Source organism: Colletotrichum navitas (genome assembly GCF_030913465.1).
Source record: "Colletotrichum navitas strain CBS 125086 chromosome Unknown LY79scaffold_170, whole genome shotgun sequence".
Taxonomy (NCBI): domain Eukaryota; kingdom Fungi; phylum Ascomycota; class Sordariomycetes; order Glomerellales; family Glomerellaceae; genus Colletotrichum; species Colletotrichum navitas.
This window is the reverse complement of record NW_026850716.1, coordinates 4,416-32,195: the sequence shown is the minus strand read 5'-3', so window position 1 is coordinate 32,195 and position 27,780 is coordinate 4,416. Positions and strand designations below refer to the sequence as shown.

Sequence of the window (27,780 nt, the reverse complement as noted above, 5' to 3'; positions counted from 1 at the left end):
ATACGATACAGCTGTATCTCGCAGCCTCATTGTAGACACCTCTATTCTTTCTAGCTGCAATGAGGCAACCATTGCCGTTGGAGCCCAAGATGCTGGGCTGCACGACATGACCGGTAACAGCGTTGCATGAATACCTGAGAAGTGGGATAGCCAGTCAATAAGCCCTAAGTTGTGCCTCGACATAGGGTAGCAGCCGAAAACCAATGAACACAAAGAGTCAGCACACCCTTCTCCCTGAGAATGCGGGGAGAACCGTCATCAGTCCATAAACCGAGCATAATGATAACCACCAGCCGTCGTGTTTGCTAGGGACATTCATTGACTAAGATACTAAGGCCCGCTTAGTGGTAGAAGGAGGATTGTGACATCACAGTGACATACGTGTCCTAATATAGGCTCATCTAGACCCCCGAGGATTCTTCACATTTGGGCAGCCTCTCTAGTTATATAGCTACCTCAAGCGGTTACATAAACTTGGAGAAGAAACAAGAAATACCGAGACAGTGTACCATAGACACTCGCGAGATTGATAAAACGCTAATTGCCAAGGGGTATGGCAGCCGCTTTGACGGCCGCTGGAAGGGGTATAGTCTGCTAGTAGAAACAGGGATCTAGATGTAGTAAAAGCAGGGGTTAGTTATGTACATCAGCAGCAAGTTAGGTAGCAAAGGCCAGTAAATAGACTTATAGTTAGCATTAGATTTTCTTTTACCTCTCTACCTAGCTCTAGATTTCCTATGGCCTTATTAAACTATTTCTAATAGGTTACTAGACGTCTTTGCTTATAGATATATACTCTTTACTATTATTATTTATATTAACGTTAAGTATCTCTTTTTAAGTTATTTTCTCCTTAATATAGGCGTTATAGTTAAAGTTATTTTAACTACTTTATAATATCTTCTTATTTAGTATATCCTTAATCTAAATCTTGTTATTATTACTTTTATCTAGGTTACTACTAATCTTACACTAAAGAAAGGATTACTAGACTATTTTACCCCTTTTAGCTAGGTAATAGGCAGCTATTATAATAGTATAGGTAACTATAATATATTTTATTAATATAGACTACTTAATAAGTTAAATAGGTTAAATAAGTTAAATAAGTTAAATAGGTTAAATAGGTTAAATAGGCTAGCTAGGCTAGTAGGTAGTAGCTTACTCTATTTACTATATATACTTGTCTATTACTTTAGATAACTACTGCTTAAAGGGCTTATTAATAGTAGTATCTAAAGGTTAAAAAAGGAAAGTTATACCTAGTAGTATAAGGCTAGGCGTAATATAATAAAAGTAAAGTTATAATAGTATAAAAGGGGTTTTATAAAAGGTTATAATATTTATAACTAATAGGTATTTTTACTTTATTATAAAAAGAAAAAATTTATCTATTAGCTATTACCTAAGAAGATACTTATTATTATAAGCTATATTATTATATTTAACTATTACTTCTTTACTATATAAGTTACCTTTATATACCTCTATTTAGCTACTAAGGCTAATAGGCTTATTATAAAAAATAAGCTTTAGTAGTAGCTATTAGACCTTATTAGTAAAGATATAGAGGATAAGAGTAGCTTACTGCTTACTTTAGCTACTATAATTAGTCTTACTAGCTATAGTATAGGCCCCTTAGGCTACCTAAGTTAAGTTATTAAGGTACTTAAAAGGGATAAGGGTCTTATTAAAGTTAATAATATAGTTAGGTAGAAATTAGAGGCTACTAATAAGTAGTTACTACTAAGTAAGTAAAGGCTAGCTAATTTATTAGTTAAAGTAAAAGAAGTTAGTAATAATAGTAAAGTATTTAGTAAGTAGCTTTAAGGCTTACTTTATAAGCTAGTAGTATAAAATATCTTATTAAATAAGGAAGTAGCTAAATTAGCCTATAGAGAATTAAAAGAGATAAGTATAGGTAGATAGGTTACTAGCTATAAAGATATTAAGGTATTTAGTAGTAAAAAGAGCTTAGGCCTCTTACTTAAACTATCTAGTAGTAATAACTTTATTATAGGCTTATTATTACTAAAAGTAGCTATATAGTTTAGCTTTTATCTTTAGCTACTTTAGTTAGTAAATATAGAGGCTTATACTAGTAATTATATCTTATTATTAATACTACTTAGATATTATTAGGAAAAGGATTTTAAAGTAGGCAGTAGCCTCTTAAAAGGTTAGGTAGCAAAGGCTATTAGCTAGGTCTAGGGGGGTATTATTAGCCTATTACTGTTACTATTACTATAATAGATTAATTAAGTAGTAGTAGTACTTAAGGTAGGTTAATACCTCTGTTTTCTTTTACTAAGAATAAGACCTTTTAACTTATTAGATTACTTTTTTTAATATATATTATTAGCTAATAATAGGCATAGGCTTTTTACCTATTTTCTTATGTAACAGTGGTGTATTTGGGTTGACTTTGCCTAGCGGTAGGCAGTTGGGCATTGTGAAAATCGTAGTAGGTTAATGGGTTGGTTGGATGGGTTGGATGGGTTAGATGGGCTAGATAGGCTAGCTGGCAAGAAGGTAGGTGGGTTAACTATTTGACCGCTTTCTATTTAGAGCTTAGCGCAGTGGATATACACTAGCTAGATTTAGCTAGCTTATTGCCTGTAGTAGTTAGCCTTGTAATTAGCGCTTTATTAATCTCGCGAGTGTCTACGGTAGTATTAAGTTCTATAGTTCCCTAGAACTTATTTTTATTTAGTGGAGTATGGAGCTTCTAATTACAGATTAGCCTATAAAAAGACCTTGTGGAGAATACGAAGTCGCTTAATATACTATCTCCTAGGTAATAGTATTAGCTAATAGGCTCCTCTATATAAACATTGAAGTTAGTTTTATGAGTATAGCTTTTTTTAGTACCCACGGGCCACCTGTCCCTATTTCCCCTGTCTTACTACTTTCTATTATATGTACTGCCCCTGTGGTGTACCTAGTCTTACCGCCCTGCTTGCTGTTTATAATAATCCTACTAGATTAAATAAAAACGAAAATCTCTAGTCTATTATATATATTCTATAGTCATTCAACTTAATTTCCTACTCTATAGAAATAACTTAATTCTTATCTCCTAAAAAATGAAGTTCTTTTCATTTCTTATACTTTCTTCTTTATCCATTACTAGTGTTACAGCTGGTGGTCACTTCTATTGCCGGTATGTAACTTCTTACTTATATTTACTTCAGCTAACAATAGTGCAGTTGCTTGAATGGTCTCTCTTACGCTGCGAGCGCTACACGAGAGACTTGTGCCGAGATTGAAGGTGCCTATATGGTTAGCCGTAGTGGTATTAACGAATGTAAACTTTCGAGGTTGTTACCGCGCCAAACTTTATTCAAAAGAGTGAGTCACATGAAAAAACAGTTCAAGTAATTTACTAAGTGTTTTAAAGCTTTGTGAAGGCCATGATTACGCTACTCATGGAGAGTGTCAGTGGCGGAAATAGATAGCAGAGTAATATAGACAGGGATAGAGTAATTGTATACTGGAACACAGACAGTAATTGCGATTCTTTTCATATTTGACGCCATAGCGGTAAGGTCGCAGCAGTTGCCTGACTAAAACCCGCCGGTGGTTTCTTATCGCCTCTAGAATAAGCATACTCCAGCCACATGTCATGCTTGTGGGTTTCTGCATAACATGTGCTGCGGATGAGCAATACTATTTAGACTCTGATAAGTAGCAACGGTGACCTGGCTAGTAGTAGGGAATGGAGGTGCTCAAGCTAGCCTTTACGTTCATTAGGAAATATGTGACGAAGAGATTTACCTGTGACACAATAAGCTCGGGAAACAGCAATGCCCAATAAGTCACACTCCGATACAGTCACGAGTGACAGAAGATCAGACGCCAACCCAGGGACGACAGCGATAGTGACGTTCAGAGCGTTGGTTCGTAAGGGAAGATTCTTATAAATTGCTAGTCAATTGCGGTGAAGCAAGCAGGGTGCCTTTCAATACTGCTATAATAAAGAAAAGGAATGAGGAATTGGGAAAGATATCAGGGGAACATCGTCTCAGCGGTATGTCATATTGTCTTTCAGATAATTGAAATGGATACAATTGTCCCATTTCTCAAAAAAGAAAAAATAAAAAAATAAAATAAAAGCCGGATTCCGTGATTTCGGTGCGTTTGAAATGCATTGCGCTGGCTTTGTTAAGTTAGCGAGGCTAAATCACAAGTTGATTGCTGAAGAGCTATGGCAGTCTGTCCTTGAGCGTATCCAAGTGCATGCTATATGCAAGTCGGTCGTGATATATCCCTTGTGATGATTCCCTTGATCTTGTTGGTCCTAATCACTTTGCACACTCCAGTGATCGATCAGTGGATCCTGGTGATCGCTCGGTGGGTCCTGCAGAGTGATTAGCTTATGGAATCGTCACGTGGCCTGTACCATAGTTCGTCCGTGTCCGGGGAGGTCATCCGTCCCATTGTCCTTTTGCCTATACCAAGGCTGTGCCGCCTGCGTTTTCCCGCTGGCCGGTGGGGCTACCTTGCCTGTAACTTGTTGGGTCGTAACATGTAGCTCCCTAGGTCTCTTCTTTCTATCTCTAGTTCTTCAGGTCTCTGGTTCTCTACTACTCTATTCCTCTTGTTCCCTAGTCCTCTCCCTATTTACTTCTCTAGTTCTCTCCTTCTTTCTCTAGTGCTCTACTTCCCTGTTTCTCTACGTCCCTAATCCACTGAATACAACAAGCTATAGTATAGCTGGTTAAAATACTCTACTAAAAAGATGTAGAGACACTGAAGACAGAGGGTATAGCTGGTTATCTAGACAGATATTAGTAAGCTATACTCTTGTTTTTAGTAAAAGCCTATAAAAGTAGGATAAATAGAAAGTGTAGATAAGACTAACTATATACCTATACTATACTAATTAAGAAGAACATCTATGCTTATGCTTTTAGAGTTTTTATCTAGGGAAATATTCTAATGTAGTTAAGAAGAGAGTATATATAGGCTACCTAAAGGTAATTATATAATCTAACTAATATAACTATAGACTAGCTTATATAATATAGTATTCTATATTATAGTATAGTAATATCTATTTATTTACTTTTATAATTTAGGGGGTAGTTTAGGGATATAAAAACTAATAATAGTATAAGAATAATAATAAAATAGAACTATTTATTTATAATCTAATATTCTCTATTATTATTTATAAGATATACTAGTTTATAGTTATTATTAATAAGGTAAAGACTTATCTTTATATAAGATACTAATTTCTCCTAGCTACTAGGTATAGAGAGGTTATATAGGCTATCTAGGTATACTTAGCTATTATTTATAACTAAGAGGGTATTATAGTGCTTTTACTACTAGAACTAATAACTAAGCTTATTAAGTATTTTACTTTACTAAAGTATAATAGGCTTAAGTATATAATATATAGCTATATTTACTACTAGCTATAGGTTATATAGTAGTACTACTATAATAAGTATAAGTAAGTAAATAACTAAAAGAAGAGAAGTAATATAAGAAGAAAGGCTTTTAAGCTAAGGAATCTACTATAGAGAAAAAGGGTCTTATACTAGCACTTTTTCTTATTATAGGCTAGCTACTACTAGTTTTAGGTTAGCTAGACAGAGGAGGTAGACAAGGGTACCTAGCCTAGGCTAATAAAGACATTAGTATATAATATTATTATATAGATCTACTAAGAAGAGGCTAAATAAGTTAGTTCTTAAACAGAGGATATTATTTATAGTATAGATAATAAATAGGATATTAGAATAAGGCAGGATTTTAGGTTTTTCCTTAGGTAGTTTTTATACTTGTTTTTCTAGCTAGTAGAGCCTTAATTATCCTAATTAGGACATTAAATACTAATTAAGATAAATAAGATAAATAGGATATAGAATTTAATACTTATAAGTTAACCTTTACCTTTAATTATAACTTTATTACTATAGTAATAGAACTAATTCTAGACATTATTTTAATCTTATATGCTTAATTAGGCCTTTATAGCCTAGTTAAGCTCTTTACCTTCTTATATAATAATATAACTAAATATTAAGACCTTTTATATATAGTTCTATACTACTTAGTAATAATAGTATTACTAACTAAGTTTAGCTACTAATTAATAATAAATATTTAATTAATATAGCTTAGCCCTAATTAGACTAAGGTTTATTAATTAATACTACTATCTTCTTAGATAAAGGTTAGTAAGTCAACTTTATGTTTATAGGTGTTTAGAGTACACTAGTAACAAGGCCTTTAGGTATAGTTATTTAGATTAGTTATATATATACTAGCTATCTTACTACCTTATATATTAACTTTTTTACTTAGTCTTAATAGTGCCTTGTAGTAGAATTAAACTACTAATCTTCTTATTAATAGTAAAATAGTAACCTCTCTTTTATAATAAAATAATAACTAAATAATAAAAACTAATATAAAAATAATAAGAACTAACTAAACTAAGAAAAAAAGAATAAAACTAACCTAATTAAATATATAGATATATATTTAACCTTAAAAAAGACCTAACTAAATAAAAGATAAAGAAAGTAAGAATTAGTAATATTTACTAGTAGTATAAAAGATAAGACTAAGAATCTTATACACTAGTCTTCTTTTCTCCTTAATTAAGGAAAGCTACTTACTATTATAAGAGATAGTAAAGAATAAAGTTAATAAGAACTAGACTTAACTATAAAAGTACTAAGTATAGTAACTATATTACTAAGAAACTACCTTTTTAGACTAAGTTATAATACTTTAATAACTTTTATACTAAATAAATCTCTCTTTATTATATAATTTTATAGGACTATTAGCCTAATTAGGCTAAAACTAATCTTTACCTATAAAGAATAGTGTTTTATAATTAATAGGACTATAATAAAGAAGTATATATAGGCCTTTAGCCTTAATCTTAGCCTTACTTATACTATAATTTACTAGAAGATATAGAAGTAAGTAAAGCTTTATACTTAAACGGTATTATATAATACTTTTATTACCTTAATTAAAGCTATATCTTTTTAAAAATAATAATATTAGCTTTTAGTAATACCTAATACTTACTTTTCTTATAAAGACTTTTTCTTAGTTATATATTATTATTTTTTAGTTACTAAGATACTTTATACTTCTTTATTAGTCTTTATTTTTAACTTTAACTTAAATATATCTAATTAGACTATTCTTAGCCTTAGTAAGTCCTTTTAAGAATACTATAAGACCTAGGTATTTAACTTTAATTTAGACCTAGGATAAGTAAAAGACTTTAGTACTATAGCCTTTTTAAGAATATAAAAAAAAAAGAAAAAAAAGGTAGCCTAGTTTAACTACTTTAATTAGGCTAATAAGACTTCTTTAATAACTATTAGTTAAATACTTCTTAAAGAATAGTATATTTTTACTACTTATAACTATTATACTTAGTAAAATATAATAACTAAGCTAGTTACTTTTACTACTACTAACTAAGAACACCTTTAATATAGTGCTAGAAGTCTATATAGTTCTTAGCCTTATATATTTATTAAAATATTACCTTTTAGTTCCCTAGAAGCATCTACCTTTAATAGCTATAATATTACTTACTTCTTAAATAAGTATAAGGCTTTAATAAGATTAGCTAGTTACCTAGATTAAGAAAAGGTAACTACTTTACTATAATACTTACCTAAAGAACACTAAGTAACTATTAAAAGTAAAGCTAGTACCTATACCTAGGCTTAGTTAAATAAATACCTTTTAAAACCCTATAGCTTACTTAATAAAGAATTTATTTTTTAACCTAACTACTATATTAAGGATCTACTATAAGGCCCTTTAATTAAGAGTAATAACTTAACTATAATAGTAAAGCTATTCTAGAAAGTAAAAAGTATTTAAAAAAAGGCCTATACTTAAGTAAAGCTAGTTATATTTACTTAAAAGCTAATTAAACTATTTATAAAATAATATACCTAGGAGATAACTTAAATAGTAGCTTTATAAATATATATAACCTTTACTAATCTCTTTAAAAAAGAAAACTTTAGCTTCTTTAAAAAGTATATATTAGCCTAGATTAAATAAAAGATAAAATACTAATACTACTATAGTAATTCTAATACTATAACTATTAGTACACTTATTATAGCCTAGGCTAGTGTTCTTAAGCAGAGAGTTTAAAAAAAATACAAAATACAATATAATACAAAAATACAATACAAATACAATACAATACAATACAAATACAATACATGTATTTGTATTGTATTGTATAGGAAAGACAATACATGTATTTGTATTTGTATTATATTGTATCTGTATTGTATTTTGTATAATATACAACTATACAATATAAAAAATAAAAATAATTAAAAATTAGTAAATTAATTATATATAGTACTATTAACCTTCTTTTATAGTATAGTATTATTTATATATTTTATTTAAAATATAGTATACTTAAAAACTAAGATATAGTAAAGTTTATTAAGTATTATTTATAAGTATTTACTACTAGTACTATATAAGTAATATAGATAAAAGAACTATATATTACTTAAAGTATAATATATTAATATACTATAACTATACTAAAGTTACTATTAATAACTAACTATATAATAACTAACTATATAATAACTAACTATATAATAACTAACTATATAATAACTAACTATATAATAACTAACTATATTATAACTAACTATATAATAACTAACTATATAATAAATAGCTTTTAATACCTAACTATATAATAAATAGCTTTTAATACCTAGCTATATAATAACTAACTATATAATAAATAGCTTTTAATACCTAACTATATAATAACTAACTATATAATAACTAGCTATATAATAAATAGCTTTTAATAGCTAACTATATAAAAAATAACTTTTAATAACTAACTATATAATAACTAACTATATAATAACTAACTATATAATAACTAACTATATAATAACTAACTATATAATAACTAACTATATAAAATTAATAAATAGCTTTTAATACCTAGCTATATAATAACTAACTATATAATAACTAACTATATAATAACTAACTATATAATAAATAGCTCTTAGTAACTAGAATCCTCTTCTATCTCTTCTACTTCTTCAAAATCTTCTATTTCTTTATCTTTTACTTCTTCTTCTATAATACTCCCTTCTTCTTCAGATAAGTATTCAAAGCCTATATCAAATAAACTACTATATATCTTAGGTATATAAAAAGAGCTATCTAAGCCCTCTAAATTACTAGATTATTGCCAGCCTTTTAAAAGCATTAATTTTTTTCTAGTATTATTTGTTAAATTAGTTCTTCTTTTAGTAATAATATTACTAGACTGGTTAAAACTACTTTCTACTGCAGCAGAAGTAGGAGGTATAGCTAAGTATTTTCTTGCTAATATAGATAAAATAGGAAATTTCTCTATATTATTCTTCTACTACTCTAAAGAATTTGCCTAAATAATAGTTAGTATATACTATATAATATTATATTAAATTATTTTAAAAATATATAGTTATAGTCTATAAATAAATCTTTTATAGTTTTTAAAACTAGTTAAATATATTAAAAGTCTTACTTACTTTGTTTCCTATAGGGATAAAGAATAATAATTTTCTAATTCATTTTCTCTTATTTTAGCTGCTTATTGTTTACTTTATATAGGTAAAAATCCTTAAATTCCTTAGGCTTAGGCTTAGGAATAGGTATTTTTAATTTATTTTTACCTATAGGTCCTTCTCTAGGCTTAGATAAATCTATAGTAAATCTATCTCTTTTTTACTAGTACTACTAGTAGGAAGATTAGAAGAAGAATTAGAGTTATAGTTATTATCCTTAATTTTAATAGTTTTATTTAAACTAGGAATATATAACTCTTCTTTATTATTTTTTCTAGATCTTTAATAATCTTTTGTTTTAGCCTAAAATATAGAAATAATAAATTAGTATATTATAACTATAAGTATATTAAAGGTAAATATAATAACTAGAAGTATATTAATATAGTTATTATAGTTAAGTTACTTACTTATTATATTCTTCTTTAAGATCTCTTTTACTTTTACCTCTAGCAAGAAGGTAAATAAGCCTTTAAATAAGTATTATTAAAAAACTGTTGTATATTCTACTTAGGTTCTAAAATAGAACCTAAAATATAAGGCTTAAATTTAGGATAATTAGCATGTGTAATAGGTAAAGAAAAATAAGTATTAAGCTTATTTTTTCCTTTTTCTATAGCATCTATAAAGTGCTTAGCATAAGGGTCTTGTGGTTTATTACTCTATAAAATATATTAGTAAGTTTAGTAAAATTAAATTAATATTTAATAATTATCTTTAATAATAAACTTAAAGATATTTATAGTAGTTTATTATATTAATATAAAAGATTAATAACTTACTAAGTCTCCTACTATAGGCTTTTGCTGTTCTTTATAGTAATTTAACTCCCTTTCTAAAGTTAAATTAATATTAGTAACCTAAAATAATAGCTTATCTATAGTAGTAAAGGTTTAATATTACATTTGTATAGTAGGGGCATAAAAAGCTTCTAATAAATCCTTAATATGCTGTAGTTGTAACTAGTTTCTTGGAATTATAGCTTTAAATATAGGGTTTTTAGTACTAGACCCTAGGGTAATTAAGGCTGGCTTTAATTCTAAAGCAGTACTAATCATTATATATACAGAATTCCATCTAGTATCATTACCTATTAAATTATTAGTTTATATTAAATATAATAATATTAATATAATTTATAACTTATTTTATAAACTTACAAAGAGGTATTTTAGTTCTATTATAGTTATAAGGTATAGTAGGATCTTTAAGCTCTTTATTATACTTAATAGCTTGTAAAAACTCTTTATATAAGCTAGTATTATTTTTAAGTAATATAGCTATTCTTTTAATAGCGCCTATAATACCTAATATTATAGAGATAATAATTAGTATTTATTAAATTATTATTATTATTAATAAGTTATTATTAAAAAAGTAATAGACTTACTAGTATTTGCCTTTAAGACTTTTTCTTTTTCTGTAGTATTTAATTCTTTAATTTCTCTATTATAATCGTTAATAATAGCAATATTCTTAAACTCTTTAATAATAGTATCTTCAGTAGAAGTATTAATAAAGGTATTAACAATATCTTTAGCAACAATATTAAATACATATGCAGCACACCTAATATCAAATATATTATTATTATAAGATAACTTATAATTATTAATAATATTAGATAAAAAGTATTATTATTATAGCATTATCTCTAGTAAAGCTATAATAAGTTAGTTACTAGTTTATTATTTATATATAATTTAATAATTTAATACTTACCTTATAACTCTACTAAAAGGAATATTATAACCTTCTATAATATTAGACTTAAATACTTTACTAAGATATACACAGTATGTGCACTATCTAGAGCCTCAAAGCCTATCAATATTATTAGTATATATACTCTTAATATAATATATTAGTAATTAAATAATAAAAAGTTAAATACCTAGGATTTTATAGTCTAATATAAAGTCACTATTAATAAAGGTACCTATAACGCCTAGGTAGCTCTTAGAGTCTATAGAAGTCTATATATCTAGTTGTAAAGATATATAACATAGTTATTAAAGTGATTACTTAAGTAAAATAATATAGTATCTTTAGTAGTATTAAATAAAGTATTAATACTACTTATTACTTTACTATAGTATAACTTAGGACTATTACTATAATATAATAAATATAGTTAGTTAAATACTATTATAAGCTATAGAATATTATTTTTAAAATTAACTTACGGATTAAAATATTCTAATAAATTATTAAAGTCATTAGAAGTAATAATATAAAAAGGTAAGTTATTATTAATTAAAAACTTAATACAGTTAATAACTGCTGTCTCTGGTTCAAAAATAGTATTTAAAAGCCAAGGTCTTTTAAAGTTACTATTTATAGAAGTATTACTTATAAAGTTATTAATATTTGCTTGACTTATTCCGTAATTTCTACTATTAATCCAGTTTTTAACTATAGAGAGTTAAAGAGTTAGTTAATATCTTTAAAAGAATAATATCTAATAAATAAAATAATATATATATATATATATAACTTACTAGATATTTTAGAAGGATCTCCTTCTTCTTCTTCTTTAATAATTATATTAGGATGTTTTTGTTTATAATGTACTTGGCCTTAGCTAGCTTGAAATCTTTTAGCCTTAGTTTTAAAGCTAAAGTTACAGTTAGGCATATTACATTTACATATAATTTCCCTAGGTCTACTATAGTTAATAGTACTTAAATTATAAGTAAATAGCTTATTTACTATAATATAAGAATTAGTAGGCTTAATAGTATAAGTAAGACTATTCTCTGATGTGTCTATATATTGATTTTTTTTTCCTTTTATTTTATTAGTTAAAGAGTTTGCTGTAACTTAAGAAGAAGCTTCGCTATCTGTTATATTAGAAGAGCTCTCGTGAAAAGAATAAGAATCGTTAGATGCTACCATTTTTTTTTAGATATATTTAATAATAAAATATAAAATATAGTTTTATAGGTTTTAATAAGTTATTTTAAAGTAATAGTTATAATATAATATAGTAAGTAGTCTTTCTTAAGGTTATATTTATATATTATATTATAGGTAATATAGTATATAGTGTTATAAGTTAAGTAAAATATAGTTAATAGTAAAGATAAAATAAAGAATTAGAAAGAGAGAAAAAGATAGTATATATAGTTATTTTATTATAATTATTTACTATATATTAAAGTATATAACTAAGAAAGTATAACTATAAGATATAACTATAAGATAAAACTATAACTATAACTATAAAGTATAACTATAAACTATAATTATAAAGTATAAGTATAAAGTATAACTATAAGCTATAAGTAAAAACTATAACTTATAAACTATTACTTATAGTCTATAAGTATAAAGTATAACTATAAACTATAATCTATAAGATATAATTATAAACTATAATTATTAAGTATAACTATAAAGTATAACTATAAAGTATAACTATAAAGTATAACTATAAACTAAAACTATAGAATATAATTATAAGATATAACTATAAACTATATAAATAAACTTATAAGTATAAATATTATTAGTATAGTATATAAATATAAAGTTTATAGCTTTTTAAAGATACTTATAATTTAAAATTATAAGTTACTTATTAGATTATTTATATTATATATTATTTATATAAGATCTTCTTAAGTATTAATATTATATACTCTATATAACTTTTAGACTTTTTTCTAGGGTACTTCTTTTTAGATTATTTACTTTTACTTAACTAATCTTTTACTTATATATAATATAGTATAGTATTATTAATATCTTTTTAATTATTATATAACTACTTACTATAACTATAAGACCTTTTCTAGGGTACTTTTTTTAGAATATTTACTTTTACTTAATTAACTTTTTACTTATATAGTATAGTATTCTTAATATCTTTTTAAGTATAATATAACTATTTACTATAACTTATAAGTATAAGACCTTTTCTAGGGTACTTTTTCTTAAGATGTTTACTTTTCTTTTACTAACCTTTTACTTATATAGTATAATATTCTTAATATCTTTTTAAGTATTATATAACTACTTACTATAACTATAAGACCTTTTCTAGAGTACTTTTCTTTTAAAAATATCTACTTTTTCTAAACTAGCTTATTGTTTATATAAAGTAATATTCTTAATATTCTTTTAATTATTATATAACTACTTACTATAACTATAAGACCTTTTTAGGGTAATTTCTTAACTTATACTACTTACTTATAACTATTTAATTAGATAATAAGTTTAAATATCTAAGTAAAATATTTAAGAAAAATATATAGTATATATATCTATATACTAACTATATACTAGGCCTATTTTCTAGAACACTTTCCTCCTTTCCGCTTAAACCAACGCATATAGGATACATAAGACCTCTTAGACTTATAAGAAGTCTTACAAAAAGAACAAGTATACTTCTTTAATACCCCCTATAATAACTAATTAATATATATATATATAAATACTATAATAATTATTACTTACTAACTGAGGTATAAAAGAAGGCTAAAAGCTTTCTTCTAGAGCTGGAAGCTGGGTAGAAGGGGTTAAAGTATCTTCTTGGGGGGTAAAAGAAGATAGAATATCTTCTAGATACTCTATAAATTCAGAAAAAAGGTCAATAGGGGTAAGAGTAGTATTATTAGAAAGCTCTTGAGGAGGAGAATCTAGTAGTACCTCTTGAGGAGAGATATAACTAGGAGGGGCTTAAGAAAGACCTTGAGGAAAGTGCTGAGCTATTATTTGAATAATAACTTGTTAAGCAGTAAGGTCTATTGCTAGTAAACTAGCTAAAGGAGTAAAAGAATCCATTATATCTAATATATAGAGAAAGGTATAATTTCTTATTCTAAGGACTATCTAAAATAAAAGGAGGATTTAAGGAGTATATATAGATATTCTTCTTCTTCTTTTTCTTCTTTTTTCCTTAGAATTCTTAGAAATAAAAGGGGATAAATATTTACCCTTAGTCTAGTTAAAAAACCTGATTTTTTCTGGTTCTAATGCAGGTCTTTATGTATTACTACCTCGTATATGTAGTAAGGTAGGAGTGCATAAGTAAGAAGAAAGTATAAAAACAATAGTAAGGTAGGAGTGCATAAGTAAGAAAAAAGTATAAAAACACTAGGATTTTATAAGCCTTTCCTATTTAAGTAAGTAACTTATTAGCCCTACTAATTACTACTTTAGGAAATATATAAGTTTTATAATAATTATAAGATTTTAAGTTTTTTATCTTTTTTTTTAAAAATAATATATATAATATAAGGTTTAAGTTAATATATATAGTAATACTAAAATAATAATTATATTTTAGTAAAGTATAGTACTTTTTTATATTAAGACTTATATTCTTTATTTACTTTAAATATCTTATAATATAATATTTTAAATATTTATATATTATAATATACTTTATATAGCTTATAACTATATAGTATAGTTATAAGCTATATAATTCTATAAGGTTATAAGTTATAAGTTATAAAAAGATTAAGTAAAAGTAGTTTATAGTAGTATAGTATATATAATAAAACTATATATATAACTATATAGTATAGTTATAAATTATATAATTTTATAAGGTTATACCTTAAAAGTTATAAAAAACTTAAGTATAATTAGTTTATAGTAGTATAAAATATATAATATAACTATATATAGTTTATATTATACTTTAGATTATATACTTTATAAAGTTGCTTTATAGAATTATTCTATAAAGTAAAACTTATAAGAATTATATATAATATTTATATATAATAATACTATATAATAATACTTAGTAAAGTATTTTTAAAATATAAATATCTTAATATCTATATTCTTAAGATTTATATCTTTTTATTTTTTTAATATCTTATTATATTATTAAGTATTACCTTATTATCTATAGATTATATTTATTAGTTATTATTCCAAATATAGTCCTTTATAAATAACCTTTTTCTTAAGCTATATTATATTTATTATTAATAAAATACTAAATATATCCTTTATAGTAAGTACTTTAATATTTAAGAAGAATATAATTAGTTTATTTCTTTTAGCTAACTTTACTTACTTAGATGGAATCCTCTTTACCTCTTAGTATATTTTATTATCAGAAATACCTAGACTTTAATAATAAAGTTAACTACTATAATACCTTAAATCTTATAGTAAATAATAATACTAGTAGTAGTGTTATAGATATAGTTAACTTAATAGAAGATTCTAGTAGTTATATTTCTTCTATCTATAATATATTATTAGAAGACTTAGAAAAAGAAGAAACTAAACAACAAGATTTACAAGACCAACAGAATATTAATACTTTAGAGATATTTAATCCTTATACTATACTATATAATATTATAATACAAGATAAAGATAGTATTATAAGTAATTCTTTAAAGCTACTATTATTTAAAGTATTTAATAATAAAATAAATAGTATTACTAATAATACTTATAAGGAATTTAAAGTAAGTAACTTATTAGTTTTTAAAATTATATATAATTAAAGATAAATTATAACTTATACTAATATATTATATAATAGAATCTTATTAGTAATACTATAGAGTATAGTATTAGTTATAATTATTATAACTGGGAAGAAAGTAGTATAAATAGTGTTTTAAATTATAATATTAAAGAAGTAAAAGAATACTATATTACTAATATTATTCTAAATACTTTTTATAGTAATAATATTAGAAATCTTAGTATTAATAACTAAGTAACTAAGAGTAAATAATAATATAACTACTTTAAAATATATATAATATATATAAAGAAGTAATAGTATTAGTATTAATAAAATATTTTTTTTAATATATAGATATATATATAAACCTACTAATATATTTTTACTTATATATTATTAGACTACTATATAAATATATATAAAAAGAATTAATCTTGTATTTTTTGTTTGTATTTTGTATAATATACAAAATATAATACATGTATTTGTATTTGTATTATATCGTGTATAGGAAAAAATACAATACAAATACATGTATTGTATCGTACTAGAAAAAAAATACAAATACATGTATTGTATTTGTATCGAATTTGTATTGTATTTTTTTAATACTCTGTTCTTAAGACTAAGACTAGGTCTAATTAAGGTAATACAGTAGTTAAAGGTATACTAGAAGCTACTAATGTCTATATTTCTACTAATCTAGTTATAAAGCTTTCTTAGAAGCTTAAAGCCTTAGTAATAATAATTAAAGGTAATATTAAAGGTTAAAATATAATTAGTTACCTACTAGTAGCTACCTAGAACTATAATATAGCTAGAACTAATAGTTAACTAAGGCTTTAGTCCTTTACACTTACTTTGCCTAACGTTAAGGACTCCTAGAGATAACACTAGAAATAGTTATTAAATCTAGTTACTATTAGGGAAGACTATTAAACTTAACTTAGAAACCTTAAAAAAAGAATATTTAGTTATAATTAGAGTAATTGGTTAGTGCTAACAAAGTATTCCCTATAGTTAATATATAATCTTTAGGTTCTATTAAGTTTAAAGTACAATATAGTATAATATACCTTGGTTTATAGTGCAGTAGTTTACCTAGTAGTTATATTTAAATATAAAATAGAGATATAGGAACTAGTAGACCCTTTTAATAGTAATAACGCGTTTATATAAACATAGAAGACATAACACTTAGTAAGTCTAAAAGTTACTATTAAAATATATAAGTAATAAGTTATATAAATAATTCCTATAAAGGGCTATTAAAAGCAAAGAGGCCGTAGTAGTTAGGCTTTTTATAAAAACCTAAGATATTTAATTAAAGTTTTATATTATTATTACTCTATTATATAGAGAAAATTATCTTAATATAGTTATTAGTATTAGTTATAATAGAATCCTAAAAGTTAATTAGTTAAAAGTGTCTTACAGAGAATATAATATTTACACCTAAGTCTAATATTATTCTTTTAAGCTAGCGTTTAACGTTAATAAAGAGGAACTATTCTTCTATAAGTTTAGCCCTAGGTAATCTATATATTAGTAGCTTTAGAAAGTAAGTTAAACCTAAGGAATTACTTATTATAAGTAGTTATATATTTAATATCTTAATAATTTTTCTTATAGATTTTACTATACTAGATAAATTAATATTATATATTATAATTATATTTCTATAGTAGTTTTAATCTTATTTAAGAACTTACTTAGTAAAGAGGAATCTATATTAATATATTAGTTATATTACCTTTCTTTTATATTTACTTTATATATCTTACTAGTAAGCTTTTACCTTCCTATAATTATATAAATAAGAGTAGTATATACTAGCTTATAATAGTTAATCCCTATACCTTAGGAAAAATTATTTATTTAAGTTAATATTACTTAGCTATAATCTATACTAATTAATAGAAGGTAATACTTATATTAAATTAGTTAAGAAATAATAAGATAGACCTACTATAAGATATTTTACTTAGCAACTAGTAACTACTTATACTTTATATTTTATATTTACTAACTAGCTATATTTTATAAATAGGTTAAATAGTTAGTTAGGTTATATATAGTATTCCTTTATTTATTAGCATTAGTAGTAATATATTTTTAGTAAAGAATATATACTATAGTACTAATATATACTAGTTACTTAATAAAGTTATTTAAGCTTATACTACAGAGGTTCTACCCTTAACAAGAAAAAGAAAATAGCATTAGACCTTTTTTTTAATAAAAAATAAGCTTAGTATAAGCACTAGATTACTAGCTATAAAGGGCTTTAATTACCCCTATAAAAGTATAACTTATCTTTATATAGGCAGGCTATATTTAGCTTTAAATTTATAATAAACTAGATAGCTAAGTAATTTAGTTAGCTACCTATATTATATATACTTTACTAGTGCTAACTATAATATATAAAAAGTTATTATTAAGTAAATATACTAAATATTAAAGTATAGTAATTTTTTCCTCTTACTATATAAGGGCTTTAGTTATTACTTAGTGTTAATATCTTAGGTAGTTATATATTATATAACTAAAGGATTTAGTAGGCTATTAAGTAATTATAAAATAAAGAAAAAAGTAAATATAAGGTTATAATATTTATAGTAATTATTACTATATCTTATTAATTTATATATTTCTTTATTTATAATATTACTTATTCTAGAATCTCTATAATTAATAAGTAAATAAGTTAAGGTATTAACTAAGCTAGAATTCTATTATAAACCTTATATCTACTACTAATTAGTGTTATAGCTATAGTTACTACTCTACCTATAGCTAATTTAGCCTTAGTTATATCTTATTATTTACTTATCCCTAAGATTATTTATCTCTAGCCTATTATAAAGGGAATTAATAGGGACGCTCCCAGAATTGATATGGACGCTCCGGCCTTACGGACGCTCCGCCATTTACTGTTCTGATTGGTCTAAAAAAACAGTACATCCCCACAAAGGCGGTAAAGGCAATTGCACTAACACAGCTCTTCCACCATTCTATTCTACTATTAACTAATTAACCTACACAGTTATAGGAAACAGGCTCTATAAGGGGGTCTTTTCACAGCCATAGGAAATAGACTCCACAAGAAGGGCCCTCTTCACGGCCGTGAAAAGAGCCCCCTTATTAAGCCTGCTTCACAGCCGTAAAAAGAGCCCCCCTATTAAGCCTACTTCCCACGGCTATGAAGGTTAGCCCTCTTGCTAGGCCTGCTTCCTACGGCCGTGAAGGTTGCCCCTCTTGCTAGGCCTATTTCCTACGGCCGTGAAAACAACCCCCCTATTAAGCCTACTTCCCACAGCCATAAAGGTTAGCCCTCTTACTAGGCCTATTTCCTATTTACCCTAAGAAAAGTAACCCTTTTTATATTTAAAATACCTACTACCTAGCTACTTTCTTATAATATAGCTATAAGGATTTATTATTACTACTAACTATTTCCTACTAACTCTATGTCCTCTAAACACTAGGCTAAAGTAGCTATCTACTTATATAATTCCCTGTTGTCCTTCTGCTACTAAGAACACTAGACTAGCTTCTTGTTTATTACTAAGATAAGGTTAAAATCTAGCTTTAACTTAGTTAACTTCTCTCTTATATAGACCTAGCTACTATTAACTTATTCCTGCTTTTAGATAGGCAACCTTACTTTTTACTACTTATACTTTAGCTTATACTAGGGGTATAGGTTTATCTAGTTAAGTAGCCTTCTCTAGGTAAAGCTAGTTATAATAGGACAGGCTACACTATATTCTTTAGCCTACTGCAGAGGGATACTATAATCTTTAGATTAAGGATCTAGTAGTATAGATTAGAAGAAGACGTCTCTTAAAGACACTACTAGGGGTATACCTTTTACTTACTAAATATTATTAAATTAAGTATCTTTATAAAGATCTTATAGTAGTATAGGATACTAAGCTTAGTTAAAACAGTATAGTCTAGACTATATTCTCTAATAAGGGCTAAGAATAGTCTTTTACTAAAAGGTATTACCTTTTTTATTAGCTAGTATTACTTTCTAATTAGCGCTAGATATTTTAAGGAAAGTATTATCTAAAGTTTACTAAAGAGCTTAAAGTAAGTACCTATATACTCCTAGCTTCTAAAGACTTTATTCTTAGCATAAGCTTACTTAAAGTATAACTCTTAGTTACTAATTATATCTTATATAATATTAATAAGTTAATATAAGTAACTAAGACTATTTAGGAGATAGTCCTTAATATTATTATTACTTAACTTTATACTAGACGTAATATAAACACTAAAGTTCTAGTATTTTTAGATAAAGCAGTAAGCCTACTATACTCTTAGGGGTAAGTATATTATATAAATATACTAGAGGATAAGGTATTAGTTAATAAACTCTTTATAAAGCTTAGTCTAGGCTTTCTTAAAGGCGTACTTAGTCTTAGCAAAAACAACTAGCTTCTATATTATAAGGACCCTATAATATATATAAGGGGGTAGCTTATCTACTAGTATATTAATATAAGCCTAGTCCTTATTACTAAGCTAGGCTATTACTTATATTATTAGCTAATAGGCCTTATTATTAGACCTACTACTGTTACTACTATAGGTGTAGTCCTTAAGCTACTTCTACTTAGCCTTAAGTATAATATTAAAGTTAATATAGTAAATATAGAGTTATTACTAGACGCTAAGGAACTACTTATTTAGTGTAGCCTTTATCTATTTATTATAGTCTATAATAATAACAGTAAAGTAATAGACTAAGTGTTAGTCTATAAGTTAGTAAATACTTACTAAGAGAAACTAGAAACCCTTTAGCCTCTTGTTATTAATAAGGCTAAATACAGCGTTATAAATAGACCTAAGGCAGGTCTATTCAGTAGCCTAGAAAAGTAGGAGTTTAAAATAATTAGTGTTATAGGTGTTATTAAAACTAATCACTTTAGGGAATTACTTCTATATTTAAAGGCAGTAAGAAAAGGTCTAGATAAGGCTAACAAGGTAGTCTAGCTTATTATCTACCTACTTTACTATATATAGGATACCTTACTTATTAAATAGCTTAATTAAAGCTATAGTTAGTAAATACCTATCTAACTTCTCTTAGTTTATATAAGCTTTAGTGTTATAGATATCTTATTAAGTAAACAAGGAATCTAAGAACTACTCTTAAATAACAGTATATACATTATATACCTAGATACTAACTTATTAGCTTATTATATTAATTACATCTATTATAGGCTAAGTAAGCCTATAATAAGAAGAATATACAGAGGCTTTAAGGCTAAGGCTATAGTTATACTAACTATACTAAGTTTCTAGATAATAATATAATAGCTACTTGCCCTCCTCTTAGGCCTCTATAATAATCTACTATTAATAACTATATTTCTAAGATATACACTATTAAATACTATTACCCCTTAGTAGTTTAGGGTTACTAAACTAATTATATTAAAGGTAGTATTACCTAAGACAGCTATAGACTTTCCTCTTATTATACTTTATAATACTAAATCTATTAGCTTTTATAAAGGTATTAACTTAATTAAAGATAGCCTTAAAGGTTTATTCTAGATCACTAAGTATTAGTAGGTTTAGGATATTTAGTATAAAAAGAGAGAAGGATTAGTTACTTAAGGTATAGTATAAGGCTACAGTTTAAAAAGACACTTTACTTTAAGGGGAAGATCATTATTAAGGTAGTAAATAGGGTAGTAGATTAGCTTAAGGACCCTATTATTCTTGCTATTAACAGGTATACTCTTGTTATTAAAGGAGTACTATTATTAGCTATTAATTAGTCCTAATAACCTATTAAACAAGGTTAAAGGCACTATTAAACTACTATACAGTAGGATAAAGAGGTTACTAAGACTATTTATTATAAGAGAGAAGGCTACACTCTAAAGAAAGCTAAAAGAGAATAGTCTACTAAGTTTTTATTATCCCCTTAGGGAAATAGTAAGTAAGGTAGAATGTTAGCTTTATACTAGGGTAATATAGTTTATAGTATAAAAGAGGTCGTATGTCTTATAGTAAGCTTAATAAGAGCTTAGCTAGAAGGTTACACTGCCCCTTAGGATCACTAGCTCTATAGAACTAGCTAACGCTAGGACAGCTGCTTTCAGAGGAAGGAGATAATAGTAGGTAGCCAAATAATAGTAGTAGGTTATAATTAGTTACAGGTTGCTCTCTTAAGACATAACCTATAGTAAGAGGGTAAACTAGTTATATATTATACCTTAGACTACGTTATAAAGCTATTATAAATAAATAGTATAAAGAAAATTAAGGTTAAATAAATTAACCTTATTATAAGGAGGGACAAGAAAGGGAGAGCTACCTTCTGTAGGTCTAGCAGAATTTAGTTGCACTAACAAAATTTTTTTTAGCCAATCAGAAGGGCAAATAGCAGAGCATCCATAAGGCCAGAGCGTCCATATCAATTCTAGGAGCGTCCTTATCAATTCCCATTATAAATTAAAGTATTTATAATATTACTATATAGCTATATATAGAGGCTATTAAACCTAGTTTATAAGTTAATAATAGTAATTATATATTTAAGAATCCTATAGTAATAAATAATAAGGTATTTATAATAATCCTTATCTATAGGTAGTCTATTCTATATAGTTACCTTAACTAGCTTAGTTACTTTTTTAATAAGTAGCTTAAGAATCTTAAGCTTACTTTTATTATAGTTATTATAGGTAATAAACGTAAATAATATATAATAAAGCTTAGTAATATAAGCTAAGTGTACTTTATTACCTTTAAATTATTATTTAAGATCTACTATAAGGGTAATTATTAGTAACACTAAGGGATAGGTTAATATAGTTAACTATATATTTTAGTAGTAATTAATAAATAATAGGGGTAACTATAGTTCTTTATTATATATAAAGGAAAAAAGGATAATTATTGTAGGTTAGTTAGTTAAATAACTAACTTATTACCTATAAATCCTTAGAGAATCTATAGCTAAATATCTAAGGATTTACTAGTAATAAGTTATTAGGGTTAACCTAATAACTCTAATATTTATCTATAATAGTTAATATTATAACACTAGCAACTTTCTATAGTACTAGAAATCCTCTATTATTTATATCTAAAAGAATAGCTAAAAAACATAATAAAAACAAAAAGCTAAAAAGTATTTAATACTTTTTGCTTATATAGTTTATTATATATAAGAAACCTATTTATTTATCTATATTTTTAAATACCTATTACTAACTAGCTTCTCTAATATATTATTTAGTAATAACTTTATAAATCTATCTACTAGGTTATTACTACTATAAATCTATTATATCTTAAAAATCTTATAGCGTTTATATAACTAGTAAAAGGCTATAATATCTATTATAAGTTACTTCTCTTTTATAGTGCTAAGCTTTATAAAGCACTTATAAAGTAAGTATAAGTTAGTGTAGAGTATTATAGGTATCTATAGTAGCTTAAGGTAGTTAGTAATTATTATAAAAGTAGTACTAATTATATAGATAACGTTAGTACTAGTAATTATCTTATAGACCTTAGAGGTAAGTATACTATATATAACTCTCTTGTACTTTATTAAACTAAAGTAAATAATATTACTAGTTAATTTAAAGCTTTTACTATTAGTAGTAAGTTACTTAATAATTTATTTATTAACAAGAACTATAATAAAGCTAAGTTAAGAGATAAATTTATAGTTATTTATAAATAAGCTATTAAGAAATATAAAAAGCTTAGTAATTATAAGGTTAATTAGTAAGAATTATAGGCTATAGTTAAGGTTATTAATTTACTATTTAATTTAGTAGTTTAAAGCTTTAATCTCTTTTACTATAGGTAATTAGTGTTAAGTAGTAACTAAATAGTTAAAGTAGGCTTTAGGTTAATAAATAAAATTAATATATACACTATAGGCGTATTACTAGACATAATCTTACTAGGCAGTAGGTAATTTTTTATTAATAAGTTAAAGCTTTTTACCTTAGCCTTTTTAGTAAAAGGTAAGCTTACTATTAGTAGTAATAGATAATATACTACTGTTAAAGATAATAAAGTTATTAGCTATAAGTAACTACTTAGGTTTTACTATAAAAGTAGCCTTCTTAAGCTTTTTCTCTTTATAAGTAAAGGATTTACTATCTATAAGGCTAATTATATTATTTATTTATATACTAATTAATCTAAAGTTACTATTATTAAGTAATAATATTAATAAGTAAAAGTTAAAGGTTAATAAATCTATCTAGAGATTCTCTCTATAATAGTAGTTATAAGTTACCTACTAGTAGGTTTCTATCTCTATAATACTATATAATAGCTTAGTTACTATTATTATTATATTTACTAAGTAAAGATAGTAAATTTATATAAGTAGGTAAATAAAAATAATATAACTTAGTAGTATTACTAATTAGGTATACACTTAGGTAATATTATATAACTAGAGAAGAAATCTATATTAAAGTAGTAAAAAGGTAAAGGCAAGTATTAATTACTAAGCTATTTACTAGATAATAGGTAACTATATAAGAATTATTTCTTTACTATTATTTATATAGCCTTAGATAATAAGCTATAATTTCTTATAGGGTTACTTATTTTTGCCTTTTACTTTATAGACTATATATAATTTAAATATATAGGTGTTACTATAGGATTTCTTGTTATAGGTAATAATATAAAATACACTATAGTTAATAAAGGCTTTTACCTCTGCCTTATTAGATTCTTTTAAGGGTTTACTAGGCGTAGTAATAATCCTTTTCTTATATAGCTTAATAGTAAGTATATAGTCTACCTTCTCTTTTATAGTTAAAAATACTATAGTTATAGTAAAGTATATTTTTATAAAGAACATAGGTATTAGGTTCTTTTATAAGTAACTATAGTATTATTATAGTAGTTTATTATTAATAATAATAGTATTATATACTTTCTTTTAAGTATTAGGTATCTTTATAAGGTCTTTTTATACTTATATAGTATATATAGGATTATCTTCTACTTATATAAAGTAGCTAGTAGGTTTATTTAGTATAAAGAGGTCTAGTTAACCTTCCTCTATATAGTAAAGTTTTACTATAGTAATCCTAAAGTTATATAGGCTATAAGGTAAATTAATAGTATAAGTAGTACTATTATTAGTAATAAGGTAAAATAGGCCTTACTAGCTATATTTCTTATACTATATATAGATAAAGGATTAAAGGGGTAAAGTAATAGTATTAGTTAAATCTAGGCTATTATATATTATTAACACTTTATATAGCTATTACTTTATATAGATCTAGTGTACTATATTTATTATATTCTTAATAGCTTTAGTATACTATATAGTAGTTATACTAAGTAGTAACTTATTAGTTATTTAAGGGTATACACTAAAAACAAGAAAAGTTAAGATAAGGCTATCTAGGCTAATAGTATTATTAATTATTATAATAGTAAGTTAAAAAGTAACTTTAGGTTTAGTACTAGTTTCTTTATAAATAATCTTATAGGTGTAGTAAAGGGGTATATAATAGTACTTAACTTTACTAATACTATAATAGGCTTTAATAAGTACTTCCTTTACTTTAATAAATAACCTATAGGTAGTATATTTAAACTTACTAAAGTAAAAATTTAGGCTAGCGTTAGTTATTATCTAATTAGGTAGGCTAAGATATATATTAATCTAGTATATCTATAGTACTTCCTATATATACTCTATAGTAATAGATTATAAGAATCTTACTATATTAAACACTATTACTATATTAACTATATAAAGTACTAGTTTATTACTATTAAGATATATTATATTAACAAGGATCTTATAGTTAAACTTATTATTATTATATAGTATAAACTTAAAATAACTAGAGGCTTTAGAGTATAATTAGTAGTAATAGTAGTACTTATTAATAGCTTTAATTAACAAGAGAGAGATATTTTCTTTAGTATATTTAAGTAACTTATAAAGTTACTAAATAAATAAGTAGCTAAATTACTAGTAGATTTAGTATAGTTTACTATCTATTAGGTATTACCTAGTAATACTCTTCTCTAGTAGTTATAGAAGTATTTATAAGTAGCTAAATTAGTAAATAATAGGTATACTATTATTACCTTTACCCTAATATACCCCCTAACTAGCGCTAAAACCCTAACTAGTACTACTATATACCTAAGACACCTTACTAAGTATAAATATATACTATAGACAGTTACTAGATAAATAGTATTATAGATAACTACTTTAGCTACTACTAATAATAGCTACTACTATAGCCTACTACTACTATAGACTACTACTATAGACTACTACTACTATAGATAGCTACTACTACTATAGACTACTACTACTATAAATAGCTACTATTACTATAAACTACTACTATAGACTACTACTACTATAAAATACTACTACTATAAATAGCTACTACTTTTATAGACTACTACTACTATAAATAGCTACTACTATTATAAACTACTACTATAGACTACTATTACTATAGACTACTACTACTATAGACTACTACTACTATAGACTATACTACTATAGATAGCTACTACTACTATAGACTACTACTACTATAGACTACTACTACTATAAATAGCTACTACTACTATAAATAACTACTATAGACTACTACTACTATAGACTACTATACTATAGATAGCTATTACTACTATAAACTACTACTATAGACTACTACTACTATAAAATACTACTACTATAAATAGCTACTACTTTTATAACTACTACTACTATAAATAACTACTACTAATTATAACTACTTTTAATACTTATAATAAAATAGCTATAGAAGTAAAACTTTATATTCTAAGTATACTAGCTCTTTACTTAAAAAGGTCTTATTAGTATTAAAGCCTTAGAGCTAATTACCTAAAAAGGTTATTTACTAAGAAGTAAAATAAGACCTAACTTACTAAAGGTTTTCTAGAAAGACCTATTTCTTAGATAAAATATAAGCCTTACTAGTTTTTTTACTATATACTAGGTCTTTATATTACTATTAGGCACTATATAGTAGTACTTTTAATATTTTTTAGTCTTAACTTAGTATTATTTTATTATCTTTATCTTTATTTTTACCTTAAACCTTATTATAGTTACTTTATATTCCTTAATTCTCTTAAACTTTACTTCCTAGTGTAAACTAATAAGTTAAAAACCTCCTAAAGTATTAGTAAAATACTAAATACTAATAACTAAAGAGTAGGTTCTTAAGGCTACTAGTAAAATATTTTATTACCTTTATAGTATATTATACTATTATATTTATAGTATTACCCCTTTATAATATAAGGTTAAAGATTATAAGATTTTTCCTTATAGACTACTAATCCTCTAGAAAGTACTATACTAGAACTAGTAATATAGCCTTATTACTTTACTTTACTAGTAAGTATAACTACTACTACCTAATATTCTAGTTAACTTTATAGTAAGGTAAAGTATTACTCTTAATTAGCTACCTAACTAAGTCTTAAAGAATTTAGTATAAGAGAGTTTACTCTTAAGGCTTTATATTAAGAATTAAGTAAAAGTAAGTCTTTTTTTTCTATATTCCTAGGCCTTTTCTAGTGCTTCTTATAGTACCTTAATTACTATATTCTTTACTTAGGTATCTTTATAGCTAATAATACTTATAATTAACTATAAGGTATATATAAATAAATTAATATCTA

The 27,780-nt window shown here is 24.9% G+C and overlaps 3 protein-coding genes across 3 annotated transcripts; 2 read left to right on the top strand and 1 right to left on the bottom strand.

The window, feature by feature from the left end:
* The first annotated feature begins 2,903 nt into the window (after positions 1–2,903).
* On the top strand, positions 2,904–3,617 carry LY79DRAFT_572949 (uncharacterized protein). Its single transcript, XM_060559413.1, has 3 exons — positions 2,904–3,163; positions 3,210–3,351; positions 3,401–3,617. The coding sequence occupies exons 1-3, from the start codon at positions 3,087–3,089 to the stop codon at positions 3,452–3,454; spliced, it is 273 nt and encodes a 90-aa protein (XP_060407258.1). The 5' UTR covers positions 2,904–3,086; the 3' UTR covers positions 3,455–3,617.
* A 629-nt stretch (positions 3,618–4,246) lies between these two features.
* LY79DRAFT_585061 (uncharacterized protein) lies at positions 4,247–7,425 on the top strand (the record flags this gene model as incomplete). Its single annotated transcript, XM_060560468.1, has 12 exons — positions 4,247–4,353; positions 4,748–4,793; positions 5,082–5,084; positions 5,190–5,210; positions 5,445–5,464; positions 5,574–5,594; positions 5,673–5,696; positions 6,218–6,250; positions 6,373–6,379; positions 6,949–6,950; positions 7,177–7,192; positions 7,423–7,425. The coding sequence occupies 12 exons, from the start codon at positions 4,247–4,249 to the stop codon at positions 7,423–7,425; spliced, it is 303 nt and encodes a 100-aa protein (XP_060407257.1).
* A 2,005-nt stretch (positions 7,426–9,430) lies between these two features.
* Positions 9,431–12,509, bottom strand: LY79DRAFT_585060 (uncharacterized protein; the record flags this gene model as incomplete). Its single annotated transcript, XM_060560467.1, has 14 exons — positions 9,431–9,448; positions 9,576–9,583; positions 9,720–9,749; positions 10,022–10,081; position 10,273; positions 10,394–10,471; positions 10,772–10,788; positions 11,002–11,057; positions 11,334–11,367; positions 11,551–11,587; positions 11,703–11,725; positions 11,798–11,810; positions 12,113–12,145; positions 12,507–12,509. 14 exons carry the CDS (start codon positions 12,507–12,509, stop codon positions 9,431–9,433), a joined length of 411 nt encoding a protein of 136 aa, XP_060407256.1.
* Between the last annotated feature and the right edge of the window lie 15,271 nt (positions 12,510–27,780).